Raw genomic sequence first — 13681 nt, forward strand, 5'->3', positions numbered from 1 at the left:
CTAGATATTAATCAAATATGCATAGATACATAATATAGTTGAGTGAGACATGTTTCTAATATTTCTTTAATCCACTTAACATGCAGGCATTTCGGGAACTAAAAACTCCACCATTGAAGTGACGGAGGAGAAAGAGAAAGAGGTGATGACCCTGGACGATGAGGAGACATTTGGCCGGTTCTACAGTTGCATTTCACCAACCACCCTGAGCTCCAGTCTCTTGCTGGACGAGGAGGAGGACTTCAGCACTATCCAGTCAGACACGCCAAAGTGAGACACCGTTATATTTTCTGTGGTATTAAGGCCCTGTTTACACCTGATATTAAGATGCATTTTGGTCAATCTATTTGAAATGGGATGACACTAAAGATGGGTGTAAATGGGGTCAAATACGTTTTGAGATTGGTCCACTTTAACCAGAGGTGGTCGATTACATGTGTAAACGCTTATGCATTGGAATGTGTTTGGGGCCTTTCACGCCAGATACGTTTTTGCATCCATCTGTGCTGTTTGTCTAATTATTTTTCAATGTAAATGGATGCTAGACACATGTCTTTGACCATTGCACCTTCAGTGTCTTGTGAATTGATTGTGCATTTTTAACACAGCATATGAAGTTTTTATTTTAAAAATGCATCTTGAGACATCTGCATTCTGTTCCATTTGTTGTGCTTGAACACAAGTCTGTTTGTTAGTTCTGAAACTAACAAAAAGCTCCTTCGATTAGCAGTTTAGCACCCTCCATTCACCTGTCAATCAATTACTAAAGAGCAGTTAACCTTTGCCGGTTTTAAAAAATTGCAAAACCTCATACAATTACATGCACAATAACTTCATGAAATTTCTTCAGTATACCTGATATCAAAATACATGGAAACAGAAACCATAATTGTCTCTTGCAATAACATGTTCAGCTAAGCAGGCATCTGTTGGACATATCTGTGTTGTGGAAGTAAAATCGCATGTCAAAATATGAATTATGAGGATATATTCTCTATGGTCTTGGTTCTTGCACTCATTAATGGATTCCTGCTAAATTCCAGACTAAAATCAACAGTTGAGGAACACAAGCGTGCAGTGCGGCCCTCCCGGAAAACTAAGGGCTCAAAGAACCCTCTCCGTGCCCTGGCTGCTCGAGACGACCTTAGACAGACTTACACTGAGCAGAGACTCAATGTGGCCTCCGTGGAAACCAAAAGGATACAAATGGAGAGAAGTAAGTTTGTAGAGATTTTTGAAGTGAAACATTTTTTGATTTGTGTTTTAAAGGTGTATGGTGTATAATTTCTGTGCCACTAGCGGCACCAAAGAGGATTAAATAATTATTCCTGAATGCGCCCACTGTCCTCCATTGGTCAAAAAACAGATAGTCCCGCCCAGCAGTCACATTATCGGTTGCTGGTTTGGGATGCTGTAACAAACAGAGCAATGTTTTGAAAGCGTCACAGAACGACAGCATTTACACTATTCTGGAAATTCGATTTATGAATGTAATACTTCTACTAAATCTACTAAATTAAGCTGCTATAGGAGACAGTATTTTAACACCTTTTAAAAGAAAATGGTCAAACCGAAATGACAATGCTCTTGAGAAGTATATTACTTTCCATAGATGTAGACATTACTTCATGTAATGAGGTAATGTTGTAATTAATAGCCTAATTTAGTGCACATTTCTTCTCTTCTATTCAGTGGCCAAGCACTCTAATCTGGCAGACGCGGCCTTGGCTGGTCTGGCCAGCAAAGAGAACTTTAGGAAAGTCAACCTACGGAGTGTGAAGTCTACAGAGGTGGTGACCAACAACAGTGCTGTGCCTTTCCACAAGCTCATGCTCATCCTCATCAAAGGTGTAGTCGAGTCATACAGAAGATTGTGACTAGTATCTGAGACATAAATTAATGCTTTTGTTTGATGGTTAAAGGGGTAGTTCCCCAAAAATTCTGTCATCATTTATTCACCCTCACATTGCTCTGAACCTTATGACTTTTTTTTCTGGCATAAAACACACAAGGATGAGTAGTATTTTAGTCTTAGTCACCATTCGCTTTCATCGTATCTTTTTCCATGCAATAAAAGTGAATGGTGACTAAAGTTGTCATTCTGCCTTGCATCTCCTTTAGTGTTCCATGTGGAAAAAAAGTCATACTGGTTTGGATCAATTGATTGAATGAGTTTGTAACAATTTCATTTTTTCATTGTATTTACAGGACGCAGGCATATTCAAGTTCGTCTGGTTGAACCCACAGCCCGCTCTCTGAACAGTGGAGACTGTTATCTGCTCATAACACCCAAACACTGCTTCTTCTGGAGTGGAGAGTTTGCCAATGTTATTGAAAAAGCCAAGGTACACACACAAAAGCAAAAATAACAAAAAATAAATACACACAACTCGCCACGCACCCCACCGAGATCGAGAACCGCACATTATAGCGACCACAAGGAGGTTACCCCATGCGACTCTACCCTCCCTAGCAACCGTGCCATTTGGTTGCTTAGGAAGCCTGACTGGAGTCACTCAGCACACCCTGGATTTGAACTTGTGACTCCAGGTGTGGTTGTCAGCATCTTTATGTGCCGAGCTACCCAGGCCCCCTCTCAGTATCTTTTTAAAGATTTGATGCAATGTAACCTCACAAACATTAAATCCAATAAATAGGTCTTCTTTAAAGTGCTCATTGTAGCAACTAAATACCTTGTAACGTTTCATAGCATAACATACCTCCGACTTCCGGAAATTGTGTAAAGTCAGCCAATCAGGTTGGAGCTTGCAATTTTGAGAATGCTCTTACCATTTTTGTGTGCAAGATGCGTACAAGACAAACTGTGAATGGTTTTGTGTATGCCGTCCTAATATACAAAATATAACATATCTCATAATAAAATGTAAATAAATATTTCACTTTTTACATCTGGTGATGATCCATTAGTATCAACAACATGTGTATTTATGTTTATGTGTGTGACAGGGATCAGAGATGGCCCAGTATGTCCAGACTAAGAGAGATCTGGGCTGCAAGGCTCCACAGATCACAGTACTGGAGGAGGGTATCAACACAGAAAACCGTTCAGCCAAAGAGTTCTGGAGTCTGCTAGGTGGAAAGACTGAGTACAGAGGTACATACTGTACACAATTATTTAAAGGAATAGTTCATCCCAAAAATGAAAATTATGAATCATTCATCAGTGCATATTATTCTGTTTTAAAAAAATAGTCTTCTTAATCTTTCATCAAAATATAATAACCAGGAAGAGGTTGTTGCAAAAGCGGTTAACATTACATTTTAAATAGATGAATTATTGTTTTAGTCTGATTGAAATCAAACTTTTAAAGTGCATGTAAATATATTGAGTGTGTTACAAGTATTTATTCTGTTTGTTTTACATCTATTTCTGGGTGCGTGTTGATTTACAGGCGCAGGAGAGCCGGAGGAAGATGAACTTTATGAGAGTGGTATAGTGGAGTCAAACTGTGTCTACAGGCTGGTGGAGGATAAGCTGGTTCCTTATGAGGAGGCCTGGGCATCTATCCCCAGCGTTTCTCTGCTCAACTCTAATGAGGTTCAGACATTCACAGCCTCTATTACATTGTTCTGTGCTGTTCAGTGTTTGTGTATTTGTAAACTGTGCTTGACTCCATGCTAGTTAACTTTACTTATCAATGTGTTTGTGCAGGTGCTGGTGTTTGATTTTGGCAGTGAGGTGTACGTGTGGACAGGCAAGGATGTTTCTCTGAGTGAAAGGAAGGTGGCAGTGCAGCTGGGCAAACAGCTCTGGAGTGGAGTGTATGACTACAGCACTTGCAGAGTCAACCCCCTGGACCCCTCCTCAGCCAATAAAGACACCCCTAAGTGAGTTACCACTCTACTGACATTCATGCTAACCTGTCATGCTGTCTGTTGGTTCTAGGAACAAAAGCTAGACAGATCTTTCAATTCCCGCCATTGCTGATTATCTAGATAATGATTAGCCTGGATAGAGTTTTATTTACATCTCTAAAGGCATTGAGCTCAAAATAATGAGCAGAACAGCCATTTAAACTAAGGCACATGCCATTTTCTCACAAACTCTGATATTTTCAACCACTTATTGTATTGTACCTCCACAATACTGCCCCCCAGTGTTTGCATTTGATTTGATTATGTCTGTTTGTCCATTGAAATATCAATTGTACAATCTATCGTACTATCAATCTATCAGATTAATATATATATTTGAAATACAACACTTAAAATGTCCCTACTACTGTCTTTTTCACAGTCCGAGGCTTTGTAAACAGTAAAACAGCAAAAATAATTTTTTTCAACTATTTAGAAAAAGTCACTCTTTGATGACTAATCCTTTTGCCCCACCTCTCTTTCTCTTTGTGTTTGTGTGTGTGTGTGTATGAGTAGACAAGGTGAGGGCAGACCGAGTTGGGCTCTGTTTGGACGGCTGTCAGAACACAATGAGACTGCTCTGTTCAGAGAGAAGTTTCTAGACTGGGCAGAGAGGAAAACCATCAAAGAGGAGTCGGTGGTGGAAGAGGTGAAGGTAACTCACAGAAAGAGGCCTTTTGTCTCAAAGCTTTGCATCCTGCTTTTTATCTTAAAGGGATAGTACATAAAAAAGAACAAAAATGTCAGTTACACAGCCTCATGTTGCTCCAAACCCGTATGCTGTTCTCGGTTCTGTGGAGCTCAAAAAGGTGCATTTTTGAAGAACATCCTGGTCGCTATTTTCCATATAATTAAATTGTCTGGAACTGGGTCTTTTAAGCTCTAAAGTAACAAAAACACTACAAAAGTATCATAACAGTAGTTTATATGACATGTGCTGTGTTTTCCAAATCTTTTAACGCCGTACCATAGCTTTGTATGAGGAACAAACCAAAATTGAAGTCGTTATTCACTGAAAATCTTACCTTCTGCTGTTGCCCTCAAATCAAATATAGTGTCTGTAGATGTGTCAAATCAGTTTTGGCATCAATAACATCAATCTTCATTCGTTCTCGCGTGTCTCATAAACCCAACGTCACTGACGTCAAACCTGACATGTCAAATCTAAAGATAGAAAGAAAATCATAGGGGTTTGGAACAACGTGAGGGTAAGTACATTTTGGGTAAACTAATACAGTAATGTGTTGGCTAACATTCTTGGCTCTTTCTTTCTCCTCCAGAGTCCAGTATGTCAGCACCTTCCCACCTATGACTCTGACCTGAAGCCCTGTGATGTGAGTGAGATGCTGGCGGGCAAGGCGGGTCCTGTGAAGATGGTGTTGGAGGGTGTGGATGTGCAGAGGGGTCACGGATTAGTCCGTTCAGAGGATGGGCGTCAAGCTGAGCTGGCCACAATAGCTGTTGATGCATGGCATATCCGTGAGTTTGATGACTTTGAGATCCCGCAGGAGAGTGTGGGTCAACTGCACGAGGGGGACACTTACGTCATCCGTTGGAAATTCTCTGTCACTAATGTCGGTGAGTGAGGCTTGTAACTTTGTTCACACTACAGTCCTGTTTAAACCTGTATGGTGATCCAATCACAGAGAGATGGTGTTAAGTACAGGTGTAAACAGAGTCCAAATCATTTTGTGATCTGATCAGTCAAACCACATTCGGGTGTAGTCAGAAACTGAGTACGGAGGTGCTTTGTGTTTGTGCAGTTGGTAAGAGGCTAAAGCCTGGTGAAGTGAGGACAGCTGGCCCAGGCAGGGAGCGCACAGCATGCTTCTTCTGGCAGGGACGTCACTCTAGTGTCAGTGGGCGGGGCACATCTGCCTTGATGACGGTAGAGCTGGGCAACCACAGGGGGGCGCAAGTGCTGGTCACACAAGGAAAAGAGCCTCCCTGCTTCCTCCAACTCTTCCAGGGAGGGCTAATCATCCATCGTGGCTCAAGGGAGGATAGCTCCAGCAACACAGGTAACAAACACACTCACACACATACTTTAGTTAGCAAAATTTTGGTTTGCATAAAACAATGCTAAATGATAAAATGCAGCTAACCATATAATCGTACATTTATTAAAGGAAAATAAATATTTTCTTATTGGCATCAAATGCTCTGCATCCAATCAAACTCTATGCTATTTTGGCACAAATTCATCTGTAACTTGGCAAAGTCATAAACATATTTGTAATTAGTTATTCCATAAGTGTGTGTGTGATTTGTTTCATTGGTTGTGTGCATCAGGAGACTGGCATTTGTTTTGTGTGCGTGGAGAGGTAGAGGAGGAGGGCTCCCTGGTACAAGTGGAGTGCTGTTGTGCCAGTCTGCGTTCTCGTGCCAGTTTGGTGCTGCTGGGGGTACAGGCGGGGCAGCTGTACCTGTGGCATGGCTGTAAGTCTCACCCCAGTGCCCGACAGGTTGGAAAGAGGACTGTGGAGCGCCTTACTCAAACGTGAGCTTTTTACCCATATAGACTAACCATTTTTTTTATGTACTGTATGTGTAGTTCGCATGGAATAATTTTGAATCCATACACCATCTCCAATTTTCAATACTCCATCTAAATCAATTTGAGTAATTCATGTATAATTATTATGCATACCCTCCTGAGACCCGAGCTTGACTGCTGTGTGCATTTTCCATTTCCCTTTATGATTTGTAACTAGTAGCACCTAATAAACAAGCAAAAAGTAAATAGAGCAAATAGTTTTCCTAATAATGAATATCAACAAATGTGGACAGCGAGACTACCTTGTGAAATGTTAAATAACTCTTAGCTATAGAAAGTTTGACTTTTTTCATCAAATCGGTTATTATGTTTCCAGTTATTCATGTTGAGACGTTACAGACATTACAGCCGATTTTCATATCAAGTAATTCATTCTGATTCAAAGTAATGTCCAGCATCATCCGATCATGCCAACCATGTTGTATGGTCCAAACATAATCTGCAGCCTGAAACTGAACTTTTGGTTGGATTTTAGGATTTAATGCACTTAGCTGCATAGAAAATTATAGGATTCTCCCTTGCTCACTATTTAGTGAATGACTTATCCTCCAGTGTGCTGTGCATCTGCAAAAAATACTCCCTATTTTTATCCTAACTCCATATAAAGTATCTGAAAGCAACATCTTTCAGCTTTTGGATAAACCCATTGACTCTCAATGTGAAAATGCACAGTTAATATATAGGAATGCATTTACTAATGTTAATAAATAGAATCGTATTGCACAGAGATAACAAAATTAAAGATAACAAAATGTATATTAAAATGAAGCTAAATGACCCACTGATGTGTTAGTTGAAACATTTCAAAATAATTAACATGTTTTTTCCACTTTTAGGAAATGCAGTGCCAGTGTCCACATATGTAGACATCGTGTTTATCAGCCTGCTGACGCGCAAAACATGAACAGATTTTTTAAAGCGACATATCAAACTAAACTAGAGATGATACTCTTTACAACCACACAGGTTTCAATGAAAAATCTTAAAGATATTTCTTACCAGAGGCACTTTCGTTGGTGCTGCATCCATAGGAGTGCTTCAAGGAAGTCAATGGAATGCTGTTGTGTCACGTGTCTCGGTTTGGCAAAAGTTAACGTTTTAAATATGGTCTATGGTCTTGTGAACAGTATTCAGTCAGATTCTATTCATTTAAATGATGCATTGCGTATAGTGAAGCCATAATACAACGTCCACGTATGTGGATCGTGCGGTCGTACGAGGATACAGTTATATGACCTCATAATAATTGTCATATTGCAGAGCCATTTAAATGCAGTAGTGAAGGCAAGTTTTAAGAAGATGATTAAAAATATTGAGAAAAAAAAAGGTGACTAGTCACTGTAGCTAAAATACAGTACAGTCAAATAATTGAATCTAAAATCTTTGTTGATAAAAAAAAAAATTGTGGACATGTTTTTGTATTAACTTCCTGTATACAGGGAATGTGGCTTGGTGATTGTATATATGTGTTACAGGTGTCCTCGTGAGTTGGGTTTGAACAGTAACAGCAGTTTGAAGGTGCTTGAGATAGAAGAGGGAACTGAGCCAAATGATTTCTGGACTGCTCTTGGCAAGCAAGACAGGAAAGTCTATGACTGCATGCTGCAAGGTACAAATAGGCTATTTATTACGCTATTTTCTTGTTATAATGTTGCAACTTAGGTATGTCATGGTAATAAATGCATGCATAATATTTCCTAGTGACCCCATGTCTCTGTTCCAGTAGGGAACACTCTACATGAGCAGCAACTCTTGCTGCCAACCTTTTTAAAATAGCATTTGCGTTAGGAGCTACCTTAAAATACTGCTTCATCTGCAACTTGCTTTGTAAGGTGATTACAGACATTGTGTGTGCTTGTAGATCCAGGGAAGTATAATTTCACCCCACGACTTTTCCGTCTGAGTGCCAGCGGTGGGACATTTCTGGGAGAGGAGCAGTTCGACCCTGCCCAAGTGACAGGATCTGTCATGGCAATGCCGTTTTTGCTGGAGAACTTATATTTGGCCCCTCAGCCTGGTAAATAATATTTTTACGGATATGCACTAACCACATATACTCATAATGTGAATTCAAATGATATTACATGCACACATGTACATGTATTGACATTTCTGTCAGAATTCTTGGTTAATTTAGTGGATTATCTGCATTAATTGAGCTTCAGATGTTTTTGTGTGTAGTGCTTTGGCGCATCAGGATGGATTAGCATTTACACCTCGCATGCGTTTTTGACTGCCTCCGTATGTGTTGTGATGTAATCACAAAACATTTGGGACCTTGATTACATCTTAATTTAGCGTTGTCCACTGCTGATCGGATCACCTGAAATGCATCTTAGTTCAAGGTGAAATCAGGGTTTGAATTTTCTTTACAGCTTTTGGTGTCTTTCTCTTTCTCTGTAGCTCTGTTCTTGGTGGATAACAGGATGGAAGTTTACCTGTGGCAAGGACAGCAGCCAGAAGATACAGAATGCACTGGCTCAGCCAAGATCCGCTGGGACATTGAGAGGAAGTGTGCCATGGAGACAGTGCTACAGTATTGCCAAGGTCAGAAATTGTCTTCTTCATGCATTGACTGCGGTTGTTCTTTGCAACACTGAGTGCACCTCAGTTTTAACCAACATAGCAACAGTTCAAATTTCATGACATTTTGAAATTATTTGAGTTTTCCTCAGGTTTGAAGCAAAACAGATACAAATTTAATACGCTGATTCGAGTCTGTCAAATCTATGTTTCGGTCAGCTTCGTCCAAGCAGAGTTTTTATTTGAGTGCGTATTTAATGCTTTGCTGAATAATAATGAGATTTTGTGTTTGTGCTTTAGGGAAGAACTCCAAGCGGCCCCCTCAGGCATATTTGATCCTGGCTGGAGCAGAACCACTCACCTTTACCAACATCTTCCCTTATTGGGAGAAAGACCCAAATATTAAAGTAAATTATCATGAATACACAGTTAATCCGTTTCAACAACGAGCACATAATAAATTAAAGATGAGTCAAGATGACATTCTTTATTATCTAAGCCTATAGATGATTGACCTGTCCCTTGTATATGTTTAAATAGGTAGAGGGACCCCATAATAAAGTGATCCTGGTAAAAGATGCTCTGTCTAAACTCAGCAGACAACAGTACACCCCGGAGGAACTCACCGCCAAACCCCTGCCAGAGGGAGTGGATCCTCTGCACCTCGAATACTACCTGTCTGATAATGACTTCCAGGTATCTACATCACCTAATTATGCTCACACATGGCCTTTACTAAACAAACATAATACACAGCTCTCAATCACTGCATTGTGATGCCAAATATTTTTGTACAATGATTGCTAAACTGTATGTTTTCCTTATCTGTGCTAGTTTATGTCTCTCACATAAGTTCACGACAGCTTTCTTCTCACAAGCTAATAAGAAATAAGAAGCTTTTAATAAGAGTCCTGATCACCCTGTCATGATTTATTTTGCCATAATGACTGGCTGACAGTAATTATCCCTTATGCATGTCACCCACTCGAGGGGTCACTAGTTCAGACTGAAATGGTCATCATGGAAACTGATTCCTCTTGCATGAGCTCAATCTATAAAACCTTGCGGTTTGTCAGTAAAGGCCAGCAAACTCTCAATTTGGTTTAATGGTTTTCCAATGTGTCTTTTCATTGTCAGCCAGCCAAATTAACCAATCCCCACTTCATGCAAACTGGCATAGTTCTATGTTAATATAATGCTAAAATAATTTAAGCTGACAGATTTATTTGTTTTTGCAGATTGTTTTGGAGATGCCACGGGATGAATTTCATGCCCTCCCAAACTGGAAACAGCTTAATCTGAAAAAGAGCAAAGGCCTCTTCTAAACCAAAAAAACTCTGTGTCTGCAATCTGTATATTCACTTACAAGTATTGTCTACTAAGAAATTGTGTATTTTCTCTGTAATTTTAAGCAAACCTTTTTTATATGTATAGCACTAATATGTACAGTCTGAAATTTCTTAAAAAGATGAACCCATACATCACCTTGCTGGTGATAGCAATTTCATGCTTTATACTTTAGTAGCCTTTGGTTAAACAACTTTTCTACATGTCTTAAACATGAAAACGTGTACGTTTTAGGAAATGACATGAACAATATCCACACACACACACACACACACACAAATAATCTACATTATGTCTCAATAAGTACAAGCTCGAATTATAAATATGTATTATATTTTATTGTTTTAACCCTTTTGCTGTCGAACTGTGACTTTAAAATGCATTAAACACTAATTGTGAAACTTCATGTAATCAGTCGAAAAACAAATGGAGGCCTTTTTATAAGTCATAGCGCTATGTTTGTTCAAGATTCACCGCTGAAAGTGAAATGCTCTTTAATCAAGCCATAACGTGTGTACATATTAAGTGCACTACTGCCACTGGCATGTTCATATGAATAATATACAGTGTTATCCAATCTCTTTAATGTGACTATAAGGTATAATCTGTCAAAAATATTACAAATAACAGACCCACTTATTAGGTGTCTTTTACTACTATGCGTAATTGCACAGGAAGATGTAATCACCTGCTGGGCATTGCTGCCTGTCGCACCTCCTCCAGTGCCCATGGGTCAGCTGCAGGGTCATCAGCCAGAAACCACCGTTCACCGACGTTTCGCTCCTTTAATTCTGGAACGTCTCCTGGTGGCGGAGCAGTGACAGGGACGTCTCCCTGTCACCCCCTGCAGCTGATAGCTGTTCTCCCTGCTGCTGTAATCTGGGGTTAGATGTTCTTCCCCCAACTCCTATCTTTCCTCCTCAGCCAGAGCCAAAAGCTACCTTTCTCTGCCTCCTCTGCCAGATCCTTTGTTGCCCTCCTTAGCCTCCCTCCAGTCACTCCTGCTTCCCTCAAGAGGCGTATGGTTGATACCCCAAGGAAACCTCGGCATCCGACCTCCACTGGGTGGATGGTCGTCTTCCAGCCAGCTTTCCGGCACTCGGCAGCGAGCTCTGAGTACTTGGCCTTCTTCCGTTCAAAGGCGGCCTAGATCCCCTCCTCCAGTGGTACAGTGAGCTCGATGAGGTGCATCGATCTCGCCTTGGTTGACCACACCACTATGTCTGGCCGGAGAGATGTGGTGGTTATCTCCGTGGGGAACCGGAGCTGCCTATCCAGGTCCACCCTCATGTCCCACTCCTGGTTGGGGGAGAAGGGCCTTGCTGTTTCTCTTGATCTGGTGCTTCTCCTTACCCCTCCTTCCGACACGAAGATGGTGGGGTCCTCTACTGATGGTGGTTGTTTACTACCCTGTCGACACTCCTCAAGTACTTCGGCTAGCTTTCTCAGGACCTGATCGTGGCGCCATCTGTAGCGTCCCTGTGAGAGAGCGATCTTACAGCCTGCCAAGATGTGCTGGAGACTTGCGTTGGGAGCATTGCAGAGTACGCAGGATTCTTCATTTCCAAACCACTGGTGAAGGTTCCGAGGGCAGGGAAGCGTGTCGTAGGTTGAACGAATAAGGAAACTAAGTCTTGCCTGTGGGATTTTCCACACGTCTGACCAACTGATGTTCCGGTTCATGATTCCCTCCCAGGTTGTCCAGCTTCCTTGTCGACCCTGCGCCACGGCCTTGATTTTATAGCGATCTTCCTCCATCCTCGTCACCTCTGCTACCACCATCTCCTTCCTTTGCTTGCGATTGGCCTTGGACCAAAAGCATGGCGTCTCTCCCCATCCTAGACCTGCTCTTCCTACCTGCACTCTGCCCATGATCTCCCTGTGTTGTAGCCGACCGACAGCTTGATCGACCTCGGTTTGGGCATTCCACTTGCGGCCAGTAGGAACCTTGGCATTTGCGTTCCTTACTGACTCGTCTGTGGACTCCCTCAGCTCGAGAACCAACCTGGTCTTTTCTTGCATGTAGCCCAACTGTATGGACTGCAGTGGCAGCTGCAGCATGTATGCACTCACTGTGTGCGTACATGTTGTTGCATTGTACTTCCATTTAAAGTACCTGCATTTAATTACATCTGTAGTTACACTGTTAACCTTAACCCCTAATCATAATCCTACCATACCTCAAACTCAGTAGCAGCAAATGTGAATCTTAAGAGAATTTAGTACCACAAAATATAGTTACAGAATAAGTACATTGTATTGTATGTATTTTTACGTTAGTACATAGTAGTTAAAGAATCCTAATATAAAGTGGGTCCCAAAAAACTAATTAATATGTATGTATGCGTGTGGATTCTGAAATGTATGTATGTATGTGTTTTGTTTGTTCCATACCAGAAATATGCGGCCAGAACATTAGAAACTCAGTAAAATCATGCAATACAGTCTTAACCCACTAGGTGTCATCCTCTTTTTGTCCATTCTGTGGTGATATAATGCAAGAATATTACATCCTGTAAATAGCTAATATATGTTGTTGATATGTTAACAATTGTTCAGTTTGGCATCTGAGAGACCCAAAGGCTATTATAATAGATTGAAAAATGTACATAACATTTTAGTATCCAGTAAATACTTGACATTTCTTAATCTTTTGTGAAATGATTATAACAAAATTTCAAATGTCCACCATGACAAATGTTACATATGTTTGGGGTCTCAGACACTAGATAAAAAAATCTATAATAAATGCAATTAATTTTGTGGCTGGTGTACACTGTATCAGTACACTCCTGCCATTTTGATTTATTGTTTTTTTCTACAATGTTTTACTCAAGCAAATGAACCTCAAAGAAATAATGTTACTAGAATGGATGCCAGTCACATTTTTGAGAAGTCCATTTCTATGTTGTGATAAAACAGAGGGACAAATAAGGTTAAAAGGTTCAGATGGAAAAGAAGTTAAATGCAAAAGTATAGTTATTATTTCTATATGAATAGCATTGGGTTCTCTGGGACCCCGTAAAACAGTAAAGTCTATCTCAACAGAATGTGAGGGTTAAGAATATAAAGGGTTATTGAAGTTATGTGCCCAAGAAAAAAAAATGTATGTTAAAAACAGCACTGCCTTGCCACCTCCTCCCCTTATAAAATGTGTCATGAGGCAAAGGCCCTGCTTTTACACTCCATAGCACCTTGATTAGCTTCTCAGCCTTTCACACAATCACGCACACAGGTGAATTAATCACGACCACAGATGGTAGAGTCTGTCTCTCAGAGAGGCAGTTTACAAGATTACCTTCTTAGTTTAATTATTTCATTCAGAGTTTTATACAAGCACATCTTCACAGGGAAAATTACAAGAGTGCTGTGGATCTT

At 40.5% G+C, this 13681-nt stretch overlaps 1 protein-coding gene across 4 annotated transcripts in view; it reads left to right on the top strand.

Annotated features, from left to right (window-relative positions):
• LOC127626654 (supervillin-like) overlaps nucleotides 1–12754 on the top strand; it is a 77346-nt gene extending 64592 nt beyond the window's left edge. For 3 of the 4 annotated variants that reach the window (XM_052102633.1, XM_052102634.1, XM_052102635.1), the window contains exons 12-28: nucleotides 87–270; nucleotides 1044–1216; nucleotides 1693–1848; nucleotides 2209–2345; nucleotides 2968–3115; nucleotides 3414–3559; nucleotides 3674–3849; nucleotides 4393–4531; nucleotides 5157–5454; nucleotides 5640–5897; nucleotides 6169–6376; nucleotides 7909–8042; nucleotides 8295–8450; nucleotides 8837–8980; nucleotides 9257–9363; nucleotides 9497–9652; nucleotides 10195–12754. In XM_052102633.1, the coding sequence (XP_051958593.1) occupies nucleotides 87–270; nucleotides 1044–1216; nucleotides 1693–1848; nucleotides 2209–2345; nucleotides 2968–3115; nucleotides 3414–3559; nucleotides 3674–3849; nucleotides 4393–4531; nucleotides 5157–5454; nucleotides 5640–5897; nucleotides 6169–6376; nucleotides 7909–8042; nucleotides 8295–8450; nucleotides 8837–8980; nucleotides 9257–9363; nucleotides 9497–9652; nucleotides 10195–10281 (2807 nt within the window). In that variant the 3' untranslated portion in view covers nucleotides 10282–12754. The remainder of the gene's footprint in view (nucleotides 1–86; nucleotides 271–1043; nucleotides 1217–1692; nucleotides 1849–2208; nucleotides 2346–2967; nucleotides 3116–3413; nucleotides 3560–3673; nucleotides 3850–4392; nucleotides 4532–5156; nucleotides 5455–5639; nucleotides 5898–6168; nucleotides 6377–7908; nucleotides 8043–8294; nucleotides 8451–8836; nucleotides 8981–9256; nucleotides 9364–9496; nucleotides 9653–10194) is intronic. The other variant, XM_052102636.1, reaches the window with a different exon arrangement.
• The last annotated feature ends 927 nt before the right edge of the window (nucleotides 12755–13681 follow it).

Source organism: Xyrauchen texanus, chromosome 33, assembly GCF_025860055.1.
Source record: "Xyrauchen texanus isolate HMW12.3.18 chromosome 33, RBS_HiC_50CHRs, whole genome shotgun sequence".
Taxonomy (NCBI): domain Eukaryota; kingdom Metazoa; phylum Chordata; class Actinopteri; order Cypriniformes; family Catostomidae; genus Xyrauchen; species Xyrauchen texanus.